This window comes from Pristis pectinata, chromosome 4 (assembly GCF_009764475.1).
Source record: "Pristis pectinata isolate sPriPec2 chromosome 4, sPriPec2.1.pri, whole genome shotgun sequence".
In the NCBI taxonomy this organism is placed as follows: Eukaryota; Metazoa; Chordata; class Chondrichthyes; order Rhinopristiformes; family Pristidae; genus Pristis; species Pristis pectinata.
Genome location: NC_067408.1, coordinates 94,259,787 through 94,273,733, shown reverse-complemented (window position 1 = coordinate 94,273,733; position 13,947 = coordinate 94,259,787). Strand labels below are relative to the sequence as shown.

Below are 13,947 nucleotides of genomic sequence, written 5' to 3'. Positions count from 1 at the left end.
ATCCAAACCAGGGCCTTAGGAATGTTTATCTTCAGGCAACTGATTCAGAAGATTGGAGTGAAATTCTGCCACACAGAGAGCCAGGGGAGTTTCTGGCTTCGTTCTTTTTCACTCTCTTATCCTCTGTAAATTCTCTCTGCTTACTAATACTGTTATTTTCAATGTGATAAAGAGCCAATTAGAAGCCAACAGATGAAAACTGTGCTACCAGCTTAAAGTGTTTGAGAGGCAGCAGTCACTTTCTTGAATCTGTCCAACTAGCAGAGGATCAAGGAATCAATTTTCTCAAGGCTGCTGTAGAATTATCAACCCTCCTGTAACAGGACATGCGTCTACTAGATCTTGGGGACGTGCTTTGCCTGTTACAGGGCACGTCTACAACTTTCCCTTGAGCACCCTTTTTAATGTTCTTCTTCCTTGAATTATCATACTACAGGTCCTCCCCGGGTTACAACAAGGTTCCATTCCTGAGAACTGTTCAGAACCTGAATAGTTTGCAAGTCAGAAATGCGGCAGCTCGGCAATATTTTTAAATAAAAACATGGACCAACCAAGGGCAACAAGTAGATAAACCAGGACACTTAACTCAACCACTCAGTTTCTCTGCAAGATGCAACGATATTACTGTGAAGTGAGTCCCCACACAGCAGAAGATGCCTGCAGCCCCGCAGCAGCACGCAAATCCATCCTACAAGTGTCCCAAATGCTTGCTCCAATGTATGAGCCGTACGAAAGATGGGCATTTGTAACCTGGGGAGGACCTGTACTTCCAAGCCAAAAAGATGGGTGATACATCCTCATCCAGCAGCATCTTATAAACATTCATTACTGGGAAAGCGCATTACATCATCCTGTGTATCACTAAGCAAGAGAAGCCTTTGGAAACCTCAAACCTTGGGAGTCTTCCTTTCATACTGTGCAATTACCACCAACATTTTTTGTTATGATTTAACGATCAGTGGTGTACATGGGCTTGCACATACACTAAAATCGTAACAATGCAGAGAAGATAAATGTGGTCCTTGCATAAATATCACATGCAAACTCATGAAATGCTGAAAAGTCATAAAAACACACAAACCGGGGCCTGAGAAATCTGGGTATCATTCCTGCTGCAGATCCCTTCCTTCGGCCATACTAGCCTCCAGGGAATTTTCCTAGCCACCCATCTGTCTTGGTAGCAAGAGAAAATAACTAGCTTGAACAAAGAACATTAAGAAGCATTCATAATAGGACGACTGGATTTTCTGCCATCTTTGAGTAAACATAGTTTGACCACGGAGTCCCAAATTAACTTCAGTGTATGTTTGCAGCTTTTGGGAGTTGGACGATGACAGTGAAACTTGAACAGTCTTAAGGGGATTGACAGGAGAAAACAGCTAGATGTGAAGATGCTGTAAGTTGTTAAAAGTAGAGGGGTGTGTAAATAACAACTATGGCTCATTTGATATCATTCTCCTCTCTGTATCAGAGGTTGTGGGTTCAAGACTAGCTATAAAGACATGCACGAAACTCTAGGCTGACATTCTAGTGCAGTACAGAATCAGAAATTTATAGCACAGGAGGGGACTATTTGGCACATTTTGACCAAAAATTGTGCTATTTAAGTTACTCCCACTTCTGGCTCTGTGTGGTCCTCCTTGTGTTTACTGTATCCATCGAATGATATCAGAGCATAGGATTGTCTGTGATGTCTTCTTTCAGCTGAGTCAAAACAAAAACAAAACCCCAGCAACCCTCTCAGCTAAATGTAAAAGACCCAAATGGCAAAATTTTGAAGAGCAGCAGGCTAGTTAGCCCTAACGTGCCAACATTTATCCTTCAGTCACATCACAAAAAAAAAGATTTTCTAGTCATTTTCACATTGCTGTTTTGCAAGTGCTTGTTGTGTTGTACAGCAGAGACCTTTAAGATCTTCTTACTTCCCAACTGTGTTGATGTCCATATGTGGTAGAGAGCTCCCTTGTGATGCCCCCACACCTACAGTCCCTCCAGTTCACCCTCTTGATTCCTCATGCTGTCGAACTTAAATAATCTAAAAAGAGGTGTGGTCCCTGTGGGGAGATCCACAATAGTGCAAAAGTGAACATGCTGTAAAACTGATTGAAACAACATAGTAAAAGATCCAATGGCAATCATCAGAGCACTAACATTAAGAAAAAGTAGAAACAAGATTCAAATGTGGAAAATAAAAACTGCCTTTTAGTGCACTTCTACAGTTCTGAGGAACTGCCTAAGGGAAAGAGGTGGGCAAAAATGGCAGTGAAACAAGAGATAATGCAAATCATATTTGCCTAAATATTTTTCTGGTATTTTCTCCAACCAGTCAAACATTTTCTGGTAGAACTGTATTTGGGAAATGTTGGAATTCACGATCAGCATGTTGAAATAACATTTCTGAGTAATAACTACAACCAAACGTCAAAACTGCACCTATTAATGTAAGTACTTCATTTGACTTTTTTCTTGGCTGCTGGAAAGCGACAGAAGCTTGGTTTATCCGTAAACCCTGCTTGTAAAAGAAATGTTCACATACAATGATTGGATATTCAAATTACTCGACACAACAGATCAATTCAAAAGTGATTATTCATGATAAAAGTATGAACAATATATGAACCACTTAATTAAATTCACTGCAAGCTCATATGATGGGCTGGTTATTGTGGTCCTTTCATAGTTGTCAAGTTGGAAATGAAACATAACACGGTGGCCAAAGTGTATGATAAGGAATGCGCAAGTATGGAACCAACCTCCCCTCCATTGACCCTGTCCACACATCTTGCTGCCTTGGGAAAGCAGCTAACATAATCAAGGACCTCTCCCACCCTTGTCATTTCTCTTTTCTCCCCTCCCTCGCTGGGCAGAAGATACAAAAGCCTGAGAGCACAGACCACCAGATTCAAGGACAACTTCTATCCCACTGTTATCAGAGTCTTGAATGGACGACTCATACGCTAAAAGGTGAACTCTAGATCTCTCTCAATCTACCTCATCGTGGCCCTTGCAATTTATTTGTCTACCTGCACTGCACTCTCTCTGTAACTGCAACACTAGATTCTGCATTTGTTCTCTTTTTAATACCTCAAAGTAACTATGTATGGTATGATCTGTCTGGACGGCAAGCAAAACAAAAGCTTTTCACTGTATCTCGTTACACCTGACAATAATAATCCAATACCAATCTATGGAATTCCAAACATCAGTACCCTCCTCCCTTAACATGGTCCTTTAAACCCATCTCATTAACCAAGTCTTTGTTCATTGGCTCTAATATCTTACGTGGCTCATTGTCAAATATTGTTTGATGACACCTCTTGGAACCAAAAGTACAAATGCAAAATGATGATACTGCTAGAAGCATGCGGATTATATCATCAGTAATAGTAGCAAGAAAATATATTGTAAGTGGACCAATTCAACATAGCACTGCTCCCTTCCCGCCAATACATACAAAGGCCAAACAGAAAAAAATCCAAAGAAATGTTATGCATTTCCTCTTACCTTCTCATAACCAACATGAGTAACCACACAGAAAGACTGGAAAAATAGAGTTGAAACATTCATTACATTAGTCCAAAATGTACTTATCTTTTCCCGGTGACTCAGAAGAGAGCCACCAGTAAGATGCTTTTCATAGATCATAGATTCAGCACAGAAGTGCTCAAGATCAGACACTGACACATCCGAGTCCATGAGAGGTTTCTGAACAACCTGAGCTGACGGGCCAGATATTCCATATCAGGCCACAACACCCACCTTTCCCCACCCCCCAATTTAATCAAAGATTTCTTAAGATCAGATATAATATCTGACCTCAAGAAACCTTTGACAATGCAATTTGTTAACAGGTCATCTGGGTTGTCTGGGGCCAGGGCCTCAGGATCCACTGCCTGAAGTCTAGTTGCCACTTACAGACCTCCATTTTGTGGGATGGTCATGGCAGCAAGGTCCAAGGTTGTTGGGAACCACACATACACAAAAGGCAGTGCAACAGCAGAGATATCATGTGGATGGATTGGGGTGTGCTCAAGGCAATTCAACATGTTATTAAATCACTTAATATATACTTTCCTTATAGACCTAATAAGCATTCAAATACAAGAATAATGAAAAAAGTGATGTCATATGATCCAAGCTTTGGGAACATGACAGCTATCACTATTAAGCTGTTGTCTACCTGGCGTAGAAAAAAACACCCAATTCATATTGAGAAGTTGCGCTTTACAGAGCTCCCTTTGAATGACAGGTAAATGATTTCTCATGTTCAAGGTATTATAAATCACTGTTTCTCTGAAGTTGGTTTTCTTTTCTTTCCCCCAAATGTGTTGATTTATCCCTCAGTACAATTCTACATGTACTGGTAGCTCTCAAACAACTGGCACACTTCTGATGTGAAAATCAGTGGTCTCTTCGATCAAAGTGGATTTAATTTTCAAAGTTCAATCCTCTGCCATCTACATCCATGTAGTTTCCTTGCGGGGGGTTATCGGACACTAATCTTGAATGGGAACTTGGTTGACTTTTCTTCTCCCTCGTCCAAGGGCACCAGTCTAATGGAGAAAAATCTGCACAAATAAAGAACTTAATCTTCCTGGTACAGTGAATTTCCCACAAACCCAATGCTGTTCTTTCTGGCTGGCATAGTTGTTCCCAAGGGATGATTTTATGGAACTATGCATTGAGAGATTGCTGATGATTGGAATCACTCATTTTCAACCCACAACATGAGCTTCTGACTACATTTCATTACCAAAAGCATATACTTCCACTATTTACTGTCCCTATCTCGGATCACCTGCTGCTGAAAGCACTCCTCCATATTGTCCATATGGCCTGCAAGCTGGGCTTCCATCTTTCACTCTCCATAAACTTAGCTCTGTTATGGACTCAGTGAAAGTCCCTTTAAGATAGAGAGTGTGTGTATGTGTGTGTGGGGCGTGCTTACGTCAATAGAAGATAAAGGACGTAATGACGTTGTTGAAGAAGAAGAAGAAGAGAGAGAGAGAAGGGAGAGAGACACCAGCCTGCTTGTTTTCTCTATCGATGGATGAGAAAACAATAACTGTGTTTACCACTGAAATCCATGTATGGAAGTTGGAAGTAATCCGGTGGAGTTCACTTTGTTGCTGACCTGTAGAAGGAAACAGGTATTTGTGTGTGGACGACCACGGTTCGGATGCTTTTCGGGGTGAGGAAGTCACTACCGAGTAAACACTGAAGTGTCGTTTGGGTTCCATCGTGGAACATCTGGATTTCGTATGTACTCTCTCCATGTTTTTCTACATCTACATCTTATCTTCAGACAACGGTGGTTGTTGAAGAAGCCCTTGCTCATGTTTCACCTTATGGCTTGCGGAACTGAACTTTAAGAACCATTCCGGAACTGGGAGTTTGGACTTTGTCACACACACACACGAAGAGTTTAGTTTTGGGGTTAACGTTCGAGGTTTAACATTTTTGAATTCTAACATACTAACATTTTTTTTTTAACTTTTATTTTACGTATTACCATAAGTAGTGATTAATAAAATAGTTTTTAACACTGAATCATGCTCAGTGTGTTTCTTTTGTTGCTGGTTTGTGACAAAATTGGGGGCTGGTCCGGGATAGTTCCCAAGGTTAACGAGTGTCGTCTGGGATTGTACCCCAGATTGACGAGATTTGTTCGAGATTCAATCCAAAGATTTTTGAGGGAGGTCTGATAAATTCTTTTTAATTGGCTTGTGTGTGTGGAAACCAGCAGCAATGGATATTAAGGCATTTTTGGAGTCACCAACCCAAAAGGGATTGGAGGTGGCAAAAAAGGATGATCTGATAAAGATTGCTACAAGGCTAAACCTTACAGAAGTAAAGCAGTCTATGAGAAAGGCAGATATTCAGAGATTGATAGCTGGCCATTATGTGGAAAAGAAAGTGTTTGAGAAGGAAGTGTTAAAACAGTTTCCTGGCAGTGAAATAGCAATTTCTGAGGCACAGGTGCAGCTGGCAAAGATAGAGGCTGAACGAGAACAAACCCAGTTAAAGATAGAGGCCGAACAAGAGGAAAAGAAATTAGAGGCTGAACAAAAGAAATTAGAGACTGAACAAAAGCTAACTCAGATGAAGATAGAGGCTGATCTAGCAATGAAGCAGATGGAATTGAAGAGGATGGAGCTGGATAGTGAGGAGAAGGAGAAACAGAGGCAGCATGAGTTACAAATGAAGCGTAGGAGTTCGGAATCTGATTCTGATGATGGTTTTTCAGCCAGCAGGGAGGTTCGATTAGTCCCTCCGTTTGAAGAAGATCAGGTTGATCAGTATTTCCAACATTTTGAAAAGGTTGCTGTGAGTTCAAACTGGCCAAGGAAAGGATGGGCTCTTATGGTACAGAGTGTGATTAAAGGTAAAGCTCAAAAAGCTTATTCTGCTTTGTCTGTTGAGGATGCAGCTGATTATACCAAGGTAAAACAAGCTATTTTGAAGGCCTATGAATTGGTCCCTGAGGCTTATAGACAAAAATTCAGAGACTTGAGGAAATCTGCAGATCAGACTTATATGGAATTTGCCAATGGAAAGAGAATATGTTTTGAACGATGGTGCCTGGCTAAAATGTAGATGGGGATTATGATAAATTGACAGAATTGATACTGGTGGAAGACTTTAAAAGATGTGTTCCAGCTGAATTAACAACATATTTAAATGAAAAGGCAGTGGAAACTTTACAAGAAACTGCTAGGTTGGCAGATGATTATGCTTTAACCCATAAATCCAAATGGGGACAACCTAAAACCTTTCAAAAGAGTTACAAGGACAATCCAGGTAAACCAGAGATTAAATTAGGAGGTAATCAAAAAGGAAAGGATGAAAAGAAGCCAGGGCTGGAGAAACCTGTTGAGCGTACTTGCTATTACTGTAGGAAACCTGGCCACGTGATATCTAATTGTGCCCTTTTGAAGAAAAAGAAGGAAGCTGGGCCCAATGCTTGTTTTCAGGCAATTAAAAATCAAAAAGGTTTAGGAGATGCTGTTAAAGATCAGTCCTTGCAAGAGGGAAAAGCGGAAAAGTTGGAGGAGGTGAGAAAGGAATTCCGTTCGTATGTATCAGAGGGTTTTGTTTCACTGAATGATGAGTCACCCCAGGTGCCAGTGAAAATTCTTAGAGATACTGGGGCTAGTCAATCTCTCTTGCTGGACAGTGTTTTAAATTTTGGTGAAGAAAGTGACACTGGTGAAGTAAATCTAGTACGAGGCGTTACAGGTGAGACCATGTCTGTCCCTTTTCACAGGGTGATTTTAAAGTCAAAGTTCGTAGAAGGACCAGTCGAGATAGGGATAAGACCTAGTTTGCCAGTGGAAGGAGTTTCTTTGTTATTGGGAAATGACCTTGCAAATGGAGAAAGTGATCCTGTGGTACGGTTAACAACCAAACCAAGGATTGATGAGTCTGAGGATGATCCAGATGTTTACCCATCATGTGCGGTGACTCGAGCTAGAGCTAAAGAATTAGCCAAGACAGACAGTCCGGTGCAGTCTGATGTGGTTCCTTGTGACAGTCCTAAACAGGAAGAAAATTTTGATGCCTTATCTGAGACTTTTCTGTCTTCACTGGAGGATCAACATCCTTACAGTGAGCTTGAATTTAAAGATTTGTCTTTGTCGAGGAAGGATTTTATGGTGGAACAGACAAAGGACCCTGAGTTGACAGAATTGAAAGAAAAAGCACTCTCATGTGAGGAGATTGAGAAAGTGCCAACTGGATACTATGTCAAAAATGGAGTGTTAATGAGGAAATGGAGACCTCCTCATGTTCCTGTTACTGAGGAATGGGAAGTTATTCATCAGGTTGTTGTTCCAAAAGTTTATAGGGATGAGATTTTAAACCTGGCCCACAGTATGCCTTTGGGTGGTCATTTTGGTGTGAATAAAACTGTAGGGAAGATCTTGAAACAATTCTATTGGCCTGGTTTGAGAAAAGATGTGGTGATGTTTTGTCGAACCTGCCACACATGTCAGATGGTAGGTAAACCAAATCAAAAACCCCCTGTGGCTCCTTTGAAACCAATTCCTGCTTTTGGTGAACCCTTTTCGAAGGTGATTGTGGACTGTGTTGGCCCCTTACCAAAGTCTAAGACTGGAAATCAGTATTTGTTAACCATCCTGTGTGCCACTTCTAGATTTCCAGAGGCAATACCCCTTAGAAATATTAAGGCCAAGACGGTGTCAAAGGCTCTTGTAAAATTTTTTACCTTGTTTGGTTTGCCAAAAGAAATCCAATCTGATCAAGGTAGTAATTTTATGTCAAAAATTTTTCAACAAATAGTCTATGAGCTGGAGCAAAGCAGATTGTATCATCTGCATATCACCCAGAATCTCAAGGAGCTCTGGAGAGATTTCATTCTACTCTCAAAAATATGCTGAAGACTTATTGCTTTGAAAACACCAAGGATTGGGACGAAGGTATCCATTTACTTTTGTTTGCCGTTAGAGAATCGATCCAGGAGTCAATCGGATTTAGTCCGTTTGAGCTTGTATTTGGACATAGGGTGAGAGGACCTTTGGAGTTGTTAAGAGAGCAATGGATTAATGAGGAAGTTCACTTGAGTCTGTTGGACTATGTCCAAAAATTTAAACTCGTTGGAGAGAGTCTGCCAGCTAGCGAGAGAGAATCTGAAAACAAGCCAGATAAGAATGAAGACATATTTTGATAGACGTGCTCGGCCTAGGACATTCGCAGTGGGGCAAAAGGTCTGGTATTTTTCCCTAGCCAAAATAATCCCTTGCAAGCTCGTTTTTCTGGACCCTATGTTATTGAATCTCGAGTGACTGATCTAACATATATAATCAAAACACCAGATAGACGCAAGAAAACACAACCTCTGTCATGTAAACATGCTAAAACCTTATTATGAGAGGGATTCAGTTGTGGCCGTGGTGGATGGTGTAAAGGTTGTTTCTAGAATGCCTGATGTTGATGTTGAGGAAGGCCAATTTAGACCAAATATTGTTCCATCGAAACTGAAAAACCAAAATATCATGGAGAACCTTGAAACGAAGTTGGACCATTTACAAGTTTCACAAAAACAACAGATGAGAGAATTAATTTAAAATTTAAAAATCTGTTCCCAGATGTTCCAAACAGAACATCGATAATTACCCATGATGTTGATGTTGGGGATGCAAAACCAATCAAACAACACCCATATCGAATGAATGTGGAAAAAGTAAACTTGTTGATCAGAAATAAAATACATGTTGGAAAATGATATTATTAGACATTCTACTTCAAATTGGAGTTCGCCCTGTGTTATTGTACCTAAACCTGATGGAACTGTTAGATTTTGCACAGATTACGGGAAAGTGAATGCTGTAACAAAGTCAGATGCTTACCCTATTCCTAGGGTGGATGATTGCATAGACAGAGTGGGAAAGGCAAAATTTCTTACAAAGATTGACCTATTAAAAGGGTACTGGTGTGTTCCATTAACAGATAGAGGACGGGAGATTTCAGCCTTTGTAACCCCTTCTGGATTGTATGAATACAATGTTTTGCCATTTGGAATGAAAAATGCTCCGGCAACATTTCAAAGAATGATTAATTCAGTGATTCATGGGTTAAAACATACAGATGCCTACATTGACGACTTAGTGACTGGGAATGATACTTGGGAAGATCACATCTCTGCGTTAGAAAGGTTGTTTGAAAGACTTTCCAAGGCTAACCTTACAGTTAACTTGGCTAAAAGTGAATTTGGCCATGCCACTGTGACGTATCTTGGTTATGTTGTAGGTCAAGGCAAGCAAGCTCCTGTTCAGGCAAAAGTTCAAGTGATATCTGAGTTCCCTATTCCCACAGGTACGAGGACTGTTAGAAGGTTTTTGGGAATGGTTGGATATTATCGAAAATTTTGTAAAAATTTTGCTGATATTGCTCTTCCCCTAACTAATCTTCAGAAGAAGGGGTAAAGTTTGTTTGGACAGATTCTTGTCAAGAAGCATTTGAGAAGCTGAAAGCCATTTTATGCTACCATCCTGTGCTCAGAACACCTGACTTTGAAAAGCCATTTTCATTAGCAGTAGATGCCAGTGATGAAGCTGCAGGAGTTGTGTTGTTGCAGAAGGGTGACCTTGATGATATTGACCATCCTGTAGCTTACTTTTCAAAGAAATTTAATGAGCATCAAAAGAATTATTCCACCATAGAGAAAGAATTACTGTCGCTTGTTTTAGCCTTGCAACATTTCAGTGTATATGTTTGCACCGCTCAGAAACCATTGACTGTGTATACAGATCATAACCCATTGGTGTTTCTGAGCCGAGTCAAAAACAAGAACAGAAGGCTGTTAAACTGGAGTTTAATTTTGCAAGAGTTTGATCTCATGATAACTCACATTAAAGGCAAAGATAATGTGATTGCTGATTGTCTTTCCCGATGTTAAATGGGAAACGTGTATCTGTACTAATCTGATAGTCTGTAGTTGTGTAGCGTGATAATTATTAACATTACTAACTGTATGCGCGGTTAAAATTTTCTTGGGAAAATTTTTTTTTTAGGTGGGAGGTGTTATGGACTCAGTGAAAGTCCCTTTAAGATAGAGAGTGTGTGTATGTGTGTGTGGGGCGTGCTTACGTCAATAGAAGATAAAGGACGTAATGACGTTGTTGAAGAAGAAGAAGAAGAGAGAGAGAGAAGGGAGAGAGACACCAGCCTGCTTGTTTTCTCTATCGATGGATGAGAAACAATAACTGTGTTTACCACTGAAATCCATGTATGGAAGTTGGAAGTAATCCGGTGGAGTTCACTTTGTTGCTGACCTGTAGAAGGAAACAGGTATTTGTGTGTGGACGACCACGGTTCGGATGCTTTTCGGGGTGAGGAAGTCACTACCGAGTAAACACTGAAGTGTCGTTTGGGTTCCATCGTGGAACATCTGGATTTCGTATGTACTCTCTCCATGTTTTTCTACATCTACATCTTATCTTCAGACAACGGTGGTTGTTGAAGAAGCCCTTGCTCATGTTTCACCTTATGGCTTGCGGAACTGAACTTTAAGAACCATTCCGGAACTGGGAGTTTTGGACTTTGTCACACACACACACGAAGAGTTTAGTTTTGGGGTTAACGTTCGAGGTTTAACATTTTTGAATTCTAACATACTAACATTTTTTTTTTAACTTTTATTTTACGTATTACCATAAGTAGTGATTAATAAAATAGTTTTTAACACTGAATCATGCTCAGTGTGTTTCTTTTGTTGCTGGTTTGTGACAGCTCTATCCAAAGCCTTCCTGCCTACACATTAACTTGTAGCAAGCTGTATTCACACCCTGACCCCGTGCTTGATAACCTACACTGGCTTCCTGTCCACAATGACTCTACATAATCTCTTGCTTCTCAGTCTCTATAACTTCCAGAATATCAGCACTCTTCTAATTCCAGCCTCTTGTACATTCCATTTTTAACCACTCCATCATCTGTGGGCATACCTTCAGCTTCCTCTGCTGCAATCTCGGGATTTCCCATTTTAAACCTCTATACCCCTTCACCTTTAACGTGGTCCTTTAAACCCATCTCTTTCACCACATCTTCGTTCTTTGGCTCTTATGTCTTATGTGGCTCTTTGTCAAATATTGTTTAATCACACCACTTGAAACTAAAAGTACAATTGCAAGATGATGTTACTGGCAGAAGTATTCTGCTTAGATAATCAGTAATAGCAGCAAGAAAATACATCATAAATGGACCAATTCTACATGCCATAAGTGTGGGGAACTACATGTTTATACATAAGTAAATAATTTCCAATTAGGGAAGTTGGTGAGTCATATCACTTTGGGGTTAAATGACAAAGCAGAAGAAGATGGCAAGCAGGAAAAAAAGATATAATGAATATTTAAGAAAACACTAGACTGTATATTTTAAAATTAGTGTGCTATTTTGTGGTTTAATCTGCAAATCCATAAATATTTCTAGAATACAATGTTATCCAAGTTGTTACCCAATCTAACTCTAATTTTCTTTTTTTTAAAGAGAGAGACAATCTCGCTGCATCTACAACATGGTGATAGATAAAGTCTTATTTGAACAATTTGATAACTGTTGAGCAAAATGCCTGAATGTCTATTGCTTCAAGAACAAAACTGCCAGACAATCCTCTCATTAACAAATCAGGAAGACTTCAAATGTTCTTTCCTAGGGAAACAAAGTGAAATTTAACATGCCTTACTGTAGAAATTTATATTATGAAGAAGAAATATACTGAACTTGATTAGTTGCATTGCATGTGAAAGTTTGTTATGACTGGTTAATACATAGTATACATAAATATAAACCAAGCATGCATCTGCAGCAGATATAGTTAATCATGTAGTGGATGTACAATTAGAATGGATAACAACAAAACAAACATGTATACAGTTGTATTGTGGCTCCCACCATTAAAATAAATTAAAACTTGTGTGAATTATCATTAAGCTTCATTTAATTTACTATTTAATTTTATTTCTACTTTCTTAAATAACCCCACCCATCCATGGAGGGATTTGTTAACATAATCATTTGAAAATTACAAACTGGACATATTTTTACCAAATCCTGCCACTCTTAAATAAGGAATGGCAGTGTTCATCATTTTAGATAAATCCTAAATATAAAAATCAGCCAAAATTAACAAGCAACTTATTTACGAGGAACAAACTCACTTTGGATTGGACAGCAAGTGGGACTGTAGGCAGTTTGGTCAGCCACTATCTCTCAGATTGGTGGATCAGGCACACGCACCATGCTTTACTCTTACTTTATTTGTTATGTTCTAATCTTAAACTTTTTAACATCTGTTTTTATCTGCATTTCTGAATTTGTTAGCACATATTAGCTCTAGATGAAAAAGGCAATTGCATCACTTTAAGATTTTGCAGAGAAAGGACATTTTGGAGAATAGCGTTGCAAGTTAACTTTAAAAAAATCTCAGATTTCCTGCCTTCAGTAAGAGGGCATCCAGAGACCAGAAAGCAATTGGGCAGAATGGAAAATCAAAACGTTTTTTTCACTCGTACTTTTTTGTGATGTAATATAGGGGCTAGGGGAACAGATTTTGAGCAACAACTTCCTGAACACAATCTCGGTCCCCCTTCACCTAGCCCTACCCCACCCGATGCAGACGAGATTTAGATATGGAAATAAAGATAGCAAGCATTTGAAAACCTGGGGCTGGTTTTGGTTGAGGAGCTATCTAGTTGATCTGAAAGTGAGGTTAACATTAGAATGGAATGGGGCTGCATCAATAGAAATGACAGTTTTCATTGGTTGAAGAGGCTAGCAGGGAGAACATCAATAAAAGATTAAATGTAAGCAATTTAAAACAGAGCAGGGGAAGGTTTTGTTTTTAAAACTTTTTTGAGAGGCAGTTGAATGCACCAGTAGATTACTGACTGACTCAGAGACCATCACATTTCAAAAACAGGTTAGACAAATGGCTGAAGAAAGGATAAAGGCAAAGGGAAAAAAGCCACAGGTCATTTGGAGATGGAAAAAACATTAATACATTGGTCAGAAAAAAAGCTTGAGATATATCACAAGATAGTCAGACTTATGAAGGAAGATGACCCGAGAGGCTGCAGATGCTGGAACCTGGAGCAACAAACAATCTGCTGGAGGAACTCAATGAGTCGAGCAGCATCTGTGGGAGGAAAGGAAGTGTTGATGTTTCAGGTCGAAAACCTGCATCAGGATCTTCCAGCAGATTGTTTGTTGCCATGAAGGAAAAATGCAGATTCAATGGATATTTTTCATCAGTATCTGATGAAGCAGACACAACTGAAATCTGATAGGCTGTTTTCCTTTGTTGTTGACTTGTCTAATGTGCACTTTATGTTTCTGCTTCAGATCTCCAGCTATTACTAGTTCCCCTTTTCAGTGTCATGTTTGATAGAGAAGGATGCTTTTCTTTCTATAGCTTTTCAGAATAAA

The 13,947-nt window shown here is 39.6% G+C and overlaps 1 protein-coding gene and 1 non-coding gene across 2 annotated transcripts in view; both read left to right on the top strand.

Annotated features, from left to right (window-relative positions):
* The window catches only part of pla1a (phospholipase A1 member A), a 31,374-nt gene extending 18,932 nt beyond the window's left edge, over positions 1 to 12,442 (top strand). Inside the window, 3 exon segments of the mRNA XM_052014467.1 lie at positions 2,327 to 2,441; positions 4,082 to 4,249; positions 12,010 to 12,442. Coding sequence (XP_051870427.1) covers positions 2,327 to 2,441; positions 4,082 to 4,249; positions 12,010 to 12,082 — 356 coding nt within the window. The 3' untranslated portion in view covers positions 12,083 to 12,442.
* LOC127570098 (U6 spliceosomal RNA) lies at positions 962 to 1,067 on the top strand. The gene has a single exon (XR_007956301.1). It is a non-coding gene; the product is annotated as a U6 spliceosomal RNA (small nuclear RNA).
* Positions 12,443 to 13,947: the final 1,505 nt, after the last annotated feature.